This window comes from Oncorhynchus masou, chromosome 4 (assembly GCF_036934945.1).
Source record: "Oncorhynchus masou masou isolate Uvic2021 chromosome 4, UVic_Omas_1.1, whole genome shotgun sequence".
Classification (NCBI taxonomy): Eukaryota; Metazoa; Chordata; class Actinopteri; order Salmoniformes; family Salmonidae; genus Oncorhynchus; species Oncorhynchus masou.
The window spans coordinates 16,236,901-16,246,384 of record NC_088215.1 but is presented as its reverse complement, the minus strand read 5'-3'; the positions used below and the strand labels follow the sequence as shown (position 1 = coordinate 16,246,384).

The window sequence follows — 9,484 nt, the reverse complement described above, 5'->3', positions numbered from 1 at the left end:
CCAGTAACCGTAAATGAAAGGGGCTCTTGTCCTGACAAACATATTTGGTCTGGGCTGCCAGTTTGTTATGTTTCAGTCTCTGAGACTCAGGGTGAGCCACACGCTGCAGATACTAGTTATGTTTGACGTATCGGGAACTTGTGCGATTATGACCTTGCATGACCACAGGGTTTCCCTCCTGTTCCTAGTAGCCTACTGGAGGTACATACATGGGATGGTATGAGGAATTATCAACTGTTTCCAGTACTGTAAGGCCGTTGTGATAAAATGAAGGTCAACAACTCACGCCTTTCCACCACTGCAAACCATCCCTACTCTAGCGTTGTCTCTCTCCTTTCCTGCCTGTGGTGTTTCAGCACGAGGTCTTTGACTGAGTGATCATACCAGAGAGAGAGACGGTGTGGACAGTATCGCCTGTTCCAGCCATAGCTGATAAAATCCCTGTTGTTCAGGTGATAAGAGAGACTCCTCCCAGCTCCTACTTTATTGACAGCTCTATTTGTGTATTATTGTGTCCTTGTTCAAGGATGTGTGCACTGATACACTGACTGTGTGGGTTCATGAAGACTCCAAAACAACCATGTATTATGAGAGGAAGACGGAGAAACCACATTAGACTTGCCAGTGAAGTGGGATAGTCCGTTGTACCTATTGAGTCAATGCCCTAGGCCTACTACAACTGTGATTGACTTCACTTTAGACATCCATTCTTTGGAAAATGGATGTATTGATCAATTGGTTAAGGAGCGTTTTACTGTGCTGGACATATCTGGTTGTCTTTCTCACCAGCGCAACTTCAATGATTCCCAACCAGGAGCAGGTGCGCAGTGAAACCCCTATGGGCCAAAAGGACACAGATTTCGATGATGTATCCTTTCTAAGGACCAAATCAAGTAGTTTCGTATCTTCCTCGCAGCCGATTCGGCCTTATTCACTCTCGATGAATGAGGGGGATTACCATTACGCTCCGAAACCCAAACACCTGCGGCACAACCGGCTCCTGCGCATTTTGGGCTCGTCTTTTGATCCATTCTGGATGTCCATAGAACGCCCAGCCGAAGCAAGGGTCGACACCGATGCGTCTGGTGGTCAAACTGCATCTCGTGGTGACCCGCCCGCGTATCCCGCCTTAACAAACTACACCACTAAGGAGGGGTTCAACTTTGGCGCGTCTCCAGAGCTGACAGAGGGTGCAGCGCGCTACCAACGAAAACTACAAAACGACGCAGAGGATTTGGACTTGAGTGAACTTCCTGCAGACGTTGCCAGTACTCTGCGTGACTGGCTGGTCCGCTCGGCCACCTGTGGAATGCGCTACCAGTGGGTAAAATTAGCTCCAGTGTTCTGGCCCCGCTGGTTACGCCACACCGATTGCGAAAAATCTGGTGGCTCGCGGAGTTGCTCTTTCCCCAGCGGAATGGCATGCCGGCAGGCCCAAACCACACAGATAAAGATACTGGCCTGGCACTGCTGGAGCAGCAAAGAGAGAAGCGGGGATGGGTTAAGAGAGATGGCTGGGATCGACAGGGGGACTGTGGTGGTGGGGACAGGTGTTGCAGGCAGAAAGTGTTTGTGGAGGCAGGTGCCTTTTCCTGTGGTTACAGCGTGTAAATGTTCATGCAAATAGTTTTATTTGATCACTGTTAATCACGAACATGTAACCTATTTGGGATTGGCCGACATTCAGGAGAGAATTTATTTGAACATCTGATTGTCAATGTAGGCTTAAGACTATTTGTTTTGCAATTGATCAATTATTGTTTGTCCAGCCTTAAATAGGATACCTGTATACAATTAATTCACTTGGGTTTCGTAATCAACTTGTTTTCATTACTATGAAACGAAGCTATTGGACGAAAATTGAATAAACTTGGTGTTTCCAACCAAAGTGTTTTAATGTGTGTTTTTTTAGGTGGACACATTTTGCAGCGTTTTTCTATTTTTGTTACACAGGATAGCCTACTGTGACGGAAAGAGGTGAAGAATGCCACGCTATCCTTCTGCACTGAATTTATTTTATTTATTGTCAACGCGCGCCATCTAGTGGTAATGTCATAATACAAACGGGCCAATGTTGATTCTTGAGTAAATTAGTGCTCTAATTTTGTGTTTCAAATACATTTTACATTGACTGCTATTTACACCGCTTGTGTTGCTTGTATTTCTCGATGTATAGGTCTTATTTGTGACTTAGCAGTTTTCTATATGTCTTGTGTATAAATGGCAGAATGGAGAGACATCCACATCATTGAGCTGTTGAGTAGATACTGTATGTAGATAAAGCTGTGATAGTCTGAACAAAATTACCATTTCAACTACACTGAACAAAAATATAAACGCAACATGTAAAGTGTTGGTTCCGTATTTCATGAGCTGAAATAAATATCCCTGACATTTTTAATACGCACAAAAAGCTTATTTCTCAAATGTTGCGCACACATTTGTTAGTGAACATTTCTCCTTTTCCGAGCTCTGTTTGTTCACGGGAACCAGAACCCCTCTGGATGGAGGGATGGAGGGCAAAGGTGGAGGTGGGAAAGGGGGAGAAGAAAAAGTTCTGCAGACTGTTTGGCTGTAAAATAAAAACAGCAATGGAGAAACGGATGGAGGATTGTGAAAAGTATTGTCTCAGGTGCGGAATTGTGTCTGTCATAGTCTGATACAGTACATGCTTCATGTGTCTTTGTTTTACTGTTCTGTCGAAATTATGTTTTCATGCTATGATTGTTCATATTAACACATTAACTGACAATATGTTCAAACATTTGATAGAATATCAAATCTGATTTAAAAAGATTACTTTCTAGATAACGCTTGTCATAATTCTCAAATGAGTCAAATGTATCAGCCTCTCTACGTCAAGAATAGGCCTACATACAAACTCAATGGGTCATTAGTTGAGGCATTCTACCTTAAATATTTATCTATATTTGGCTCTGCTTCTTCATAGACATGAAACTCAAGGTCAAAGCTCTTATGGTTCCAGGTCAATAGAGAACACCTATCTCAACAGTAGAGGAAGTGTGTGTTATCCGGTTTGTTCTGTATGTTGCAGAGGAAAGCCACATCACGTGGGCAGAGTACTCACTCAGGAAATAACTCAATCTGTAACTGCATCTAAAATAGGAAGAGGTAGCAGTGTTGCCGTGCAATAATTTCTCTTTTCTGTTTCCTCTACGTCTGTTCGTTCCTTCTAATATGATGTCAACATGATTCATTTGTATCACAATGTCACAATTATTCACAATATTTCATTTTTTCATCAACTGTTTCAAAATAAATCTTATTATTAACTGTTTTAACAATTGTTTTCTGATTTTTTTTTTTATAATTCACGTTGGCCTATATGTTAATGCCAGCTGAAGAACTGAACCACTAGCGTTACAAGGTAAGTGAATTACATGATTTTTACGAGCAGATACTATATGTTGTTGAATGTTGATGTAATGGTTGTCAATATTGTTCAGTGAGTATCTTTGATTATTGAAGTCCTTATTGTTTAACTTTATTTGTTCTTCTGCTTAAACAACACAGTTGTATGGCTTTCCTATTATGGAATAATCACTACATCAAGTGTTTGTCTGTGCTTGATCACTTCTCTACTGAAGTGTGTGTGTGTGTATGAGTGGTTTTGATTACAGTATACCTGCAGTTTGTCCCTTTTTGGGGCATTGATGGATAACATCCCTTTAATTTAGCTTTACAATGTTTTATTTGTCCTTACATTTTATTTGACACAATTATAGTGTTGCATGTGACTTTTATGTACAGGCCGACTCTATGCTACTAGACTAAAGTCCATCATGTGTCATTTCATTTGAGAGCATAAACCACCTCTTAACTTTTCAGGAAGTGTGAACGTGCACGTCTGTCTGCTTCTGCCCATGTTGTGCTGTTAGCTATTGGAAACGGATAATTATCTAAATAATATAAATGTAAGTTAAACATAATTATTTTACAAGGCACAGTTGATTTAAGATGCATGTGTGATCACTATCACCTGGGATTCCCGTGTTACTGGTTCCTTCGCTTCCTTGTTCCGACGTACATACATTTACATTTACATTTAAGTCATTTAGCAGACGCTCTTATCCAGAGCGACTTACATAGGACTTCATCGTTCATAAACACACTATCTGTCACGACTTCCGCCGAAGTTGGCTCCCCTGCCTGTTCGGGCGGTGCTCGGCGGTCGTCGTCACCGCCCTACGAGCCACTACCGATCCCTTTTTCGTTTGTCTGTTGGTTTTGTCTTATTAGTTTCACCTGTGTGTATTTTAGTTTAATTCGCGTCCTTAAATATAGTAGGTTGTCCCGCCCTTGTTTTGTGCGGGATTGTTTTTGTTACTCTGTTGTATGGTGGTTTTCGTGTATGTATTCTCCGGACTATTTTAGTCCTGTGTTTGGGCTGGTCAATTGTATGCGCCCTGTGTGTTGGCGTGACCGTTTTTGTGCGCCGGAGAATAAATTGACAATCTACTGAACCCTGCTCTCTGCCCCTGATTCCACCCACCACTCCTAGTAAATCGTGACACTATCACTGTCTTTATTCATGCTGTATGTAACTCGTTCTAAACTCGTCTATAACGTGGATGATGATAATGACGATGACAGAGGCATAGTAATATTCCATAAATTGTGTATGATTGTGAATGGTATGGGACACTTTAAGTGTATAAACCATGGTGACCTAATTTAACCTGCACCATAATTTAACCTGCGTTAATGTCTTTCAATGCGAGGCAGCTAAAGAACAGCGTGTGAGAGGTAACCTCTGAGAGACGACATTAAAACAAAGTCACTCACCTGTGCAATGGCGAGTGAACGCTCCCCAAATGTTTATGGTAAGTACATTCCAGTTCAGCCTATTACTTTTTGATAATTCAGTCCTTTATGTGTTTGAAACACATTGTGTTAGTTAGTCTGTGTGCTGAGCTTGTGTCTGATTATTACCCTTTGATGCAGGGGGTCCTCCTCCCCAGTCAGATCTTAGACTCCTGCTGCTTGGGAGAGTAGGAGCTGGGAAGAGTACAGTAGCCAAAACCATCCTGGGCAGAGAGAACTTCAGGAGTGAAGGAGGCATGTGTGTGATGAAGCAGGGTGAGATGGCTGGAAGGACCATCTCTGTGGTGGACACCCCCGGGCTGGGACACTGTGAAGTACACGTCCACACATATCAAACAAGAAATTAAGAAGTGTGACCCTATGTTCTCCAGGACCCCATGCTCTTCTTCTGGTGGTGCCCATGGGCGACCCGCTTTCCTCCGCAGAAAGAAAGGCGATTCGGTATCACATGGAGCTATTGTCAGTTAGGGCTTGGAAGTTTGATAATAAAAATAAAAGAGAGCCGCACACTCTTGGAGCTCAGATGCAAAAATTTAATACCAACGTTTCGACAGCCAAGCTGTCTTCATCAGGGTATGATGAAGACAGCTTGGCTGTCGAAACGTTGGTATTAAATTTTTGCATCTGAGCTCCAAGAGTGTGCGGCTCTCTTTTATTTTTATTATCAAGTTTCTACTCCGTTAGCCAGCACCTCGTCTTTATAGGTGTGCGTTTCTTTTTCTTCTAGGGCTTGGAAGTTTACCATGGTCTTGTTTGTCAGTGAGGCTGAGGAGAAATGCACATCCATTGAACAGAATCAGATGATCGACAGAGCAAAAAGTATTCTAGCGAAATGTGGACACAGACACCATCTCCTTGAGTGTGTGAATTCTCCTTCCCAGATTTGAGCTCCTGATAAAGCTAGACGCCATGGTAGCAGAAAACTGTGACGAATTCTTAATCCCCCACGTATACAATGAACTGATGGAGACTACAATGCCAAGGGAAGTGACCGAGCTGAGAAGGATGTATGAAGACCGAGAGGACAGACTGAAACAGAAATACAAAACAGAGTTGAAGGAAAAGGAAGAAGAGCTGAAGAAGTGTAGAGAAGAAGAGAAGCCTAAAGAAAGGTTGATGAAGAGGACAAGTAGCAGTCAACTACTTCCCCCCAGTAGTAAGTATAATAAGTTTAAAATTGCTTCTAAAGTTAGTAATTTCCACTTTGACATTTCAGACTAGATTTGCCCAAAGGAAAAATGTATCAACCACTACAGAACTGTCCTTAAAAAATAATCCACATAATAATTCACATTTCCTATTGCTGCAGGTTTATTTTCCTGCTGAAGCAAACTGGCCCAAATTAAGATCCTACATCTGTAACGGTGATCTGATTCATGAACTGTCTCTGTGTGTGTGTTTATTCTTTGAAGTAAGCACAGAGAAGCAGGACGGGTAATGGCTGACCATCAGAAGGTGGACCTACAGGCCGTCAAGCAAGGATACAGGGAAGAGGCCTTGTCTGTGGTGGGCCACTACGTCAAACCACTAATAGTGATTATGACTGCTGTAGTGGGGGCACTCATGGGAGCAGTTGCAGGTGCAGAACATGGAACACTTGGCGCATGTACTGGGATTCCTATAGGCATTATTTTGGCTGTTCTTGTGAGTTATGCTGTCCGTGGAGCCGCCACAGCAGCAATGGATATTTCCATCGCAGTCAAAGCCGAGGGAAATGAAAGCCAGAGGAGAGAAGAGGGAGCAGGCTTCTTCTTAGATTCTACAAAATCTAAAAGATTTGATAAGGATCAGTGACACTCTTTTGAATGTCAACACTATTCTATTGCTACAGTGTGTACTGTATGGATTGTACTGTATGGATTGTACTGTATGGATTGTACTGTATGGACTGTGCTGTATGGACTGTGCTATATGGACTCTCATGGTTCACCTGACTTGACTGGCTGACCCCAGTGAAGAGACAGGACAGACTGCCCAGCAAACCGAATACCCAGAACATAAGAAAGGGTTTTTATACAAAATTAGGACGTTTTCCTAACATTCACAAAAACACACAACATCTGTAACAACCACCTTTCCCCAAACAACATTCTCGTTATGTTTCCTGGTAATGTAATAAAACAATGTTCCAGCAATGTTTTTTGAACATACTGCTGTAACAAAATGTATGCGCAGAGTTCTGGGAACGTTCTTGCAACATCAGGCAAATGTTTATAAAAACATTGTATAATCACCAGCACGACTGGACAGATTTTGTGTTATGATAACATTTGCCGCAACCTAATAAATGTTGTGGGAGTTTTCAGAGAAACAATTTTGGTTTGTTAGACGCTCTTTCTCTCTCGCCCTCTCTCTCTCTCTCTCTCTCTCCCTCTCTCTCTCTCGCCCTCTCTCTCTTTCTCTCTCGCCCGCTCTCTCTTTCTCTCTCGCCCGCTCTCTCTCTCTCGCCCTCTCTCTCGCCCGCTCTCTCTCTCTTTCTCTCTCTCACCCTCTTTCTCTTGCTCTCTCACCCTCTCTCTGTCTGTCTGTGTGTGTGTGTGTCTGTGTAACTGATGGTTGTTGTTGAGAGGTTTTTGTTATTGTGTGGGGGTGAATGTCTGCACCCTTTGCGACCTGATGGATTGTGTTGATCTGAGTCCTACTATACTTTTATCTGGTGTCGTCATGTTATCCAGTAGCTGTAGATATACATCAGTAGTAGACTCTTTATGTGCAAACAGCAAGGGCATTTACTCAAACGAAAGGGCAGTTTGCTCTGGATTTACTCTGACAGCTGCAGAAGAGAAGCATGGTAGCAGACTTGAGAACTTCGGAAGACATGAATCATATTCTTCTCAGCTTTTTAAATGATCACTGTTCAAGAATTTCACAGAGACACATTTAACATACAGCACAGTAGGCTTGAGCATGAATGCACATATTTCAGTGAATTAAATAAACAAATGTGAGATGCAATAAAAATAAAAGTGATATATTCTAAGGATGAATTGAAAACGGTTCTGTTTTCATATTGTACTTTATTTCGAAACTGTATCACCACAGAATTTCCTCTGTTGACCCACCGTTCTTTCATACTGTGTTTGTTCACTCAATAGTCTGCACTGAGGCGCTCACTAAACCAACCTTATTACAGCGCAGCTCACCCTGGTACCCAGCTAACCAGGAGATTTTTGCACTGAACATTCTATTCTATATTTAATTCATCTTTAACATGATTTATTGAGTGATAAATGTTTTTTATTTTTGTTATTTCTGATATAAAAATGTAAAAAACACAAATCCTAGTATAGAAGCCTATGTGTCTTTGTTTGAATGTTTCCTCTAAATTAAAAGTTTTCATATTATGATTGTTTAAATTAACACATTCGCTGACAATATGTTACAGACGTGTTTAATATGTTATATGTACACCCTCTATTCGAATAGAGGCGAGGCCGTTATGTCAAGCTTATTAAAGAGTAGTGATACAAGCAAGAGCATTATGCAGGTTTCTTTTTTCTCATCTGACAATATGTTTTTAAAAATTATATACATAATCAGATTTTTTTTTTTTAAAGAAAATATACTCTAACCAAAAATGTAGCAGAAGACATGCGCAGCTTGCTCCTCACATTGCGCTGCAACATCATTCTGGATCTTGAACATCTGTTGGTCATACTATTATTCAAATTCATGCTCAAACCTGTATGATAATCCCAAATGGTGGAGTCTGGGGGTCATAGAGGAGGGTCGAAACATAGCTAAGTCTAGGGGTCATAGTGGAGGGTCGAAACATGGCTGAGTCTTGGGGTCATAGTGGAGGGGTCGAAACATAGCTGAGTCTAGGGGTCATAGTGGGGGGTCGAAACATAGCTGAGTCTAGGGGTCATAGTGGAGGGGTCGAAACATAGCTGAGTCTAGGGGTCATAGTGGGGAGTCGAAACATAGCTGAGTCTAGGGGTCATAGTGGAGAGGTTGAAACATGGCTGAGTCTTGGGGTCATAGTGGAGGGGTCGAAACATAGCTGAGTCTAGGGGTCATAGTGGGGGGTCGAAACATAGCTAAGTCTAGGGGTCATAGTGGAGGGTTGAAACATAGCTGAGTCTAGGGGTCATAGTGGAGAGGTTGAAACATAGCTGAGTCTAGGTGTCATAGTGGAGGGGTCATAGTGGGGGGGTCTAAACATAGCTGAGTCTAGGGGTCATAGTGGGGGGGTCGAAACATAGCTGAGTCTAGGGGTCATAGCTGAGTCTAGGGGTCATAGTGGGCGGTCAACATGGAAACCTGAATTGAAGAGGCAGGGAAGGTACGGGTTGCTCCCTCCAACTGTGCATATGAATTAATAACACTAGATAAATACAGAGGTAACGTTACAATAAATCCCAACTAAAATGGCTTGGGGCAACTCCCTGAGCTCTGCATACAAACGTTGTTCTGTTGAAACAGACCAATAATGATGGATGAGTACTGCAATCAATCAATCAAATTATTTATATTTTATTTCTTTATAAAGCCCTTTTTACATCAGTAGTAGTCACATGGTGCTTTACAGATGCCCAGTCTAAAAAACCCAAGAGCAAGCAATGCAGATGTCACGCCCTGACCTTAGAGAGCCTTTTTATGTCTCCATTTTGGTTTGGTCAGGGTGGGATTTGGGTGG

The 9,484-nt window shown here is 42.1% G+C and overlaps 1 protein-coding gene across 1 annotated transcript; it reads left to right on the top strand.

The window, feature by feature from the left end:
* The first annotated feature begins 31 nt into the window (after nucleotides 1–31).
* On the top strand, nucleotides 32–1,921 carry LOC135524647 (noggin-2-like). Its single transcript, XM_064952373.1, has one exon. It carries the CDS (start codon nucleotides 719–721, stop codon nucleotides 1,625–1,627), a length of 909 nt encoding a protein of 302 aa, XP_064808445.1. The 5' UTR covers nucleotides 32–718; the 3' UTR covers nucleotides 1,628–1,921.
* Nucleotides 1,922–9,484: the final 7,563 nt, after the last annotated feature.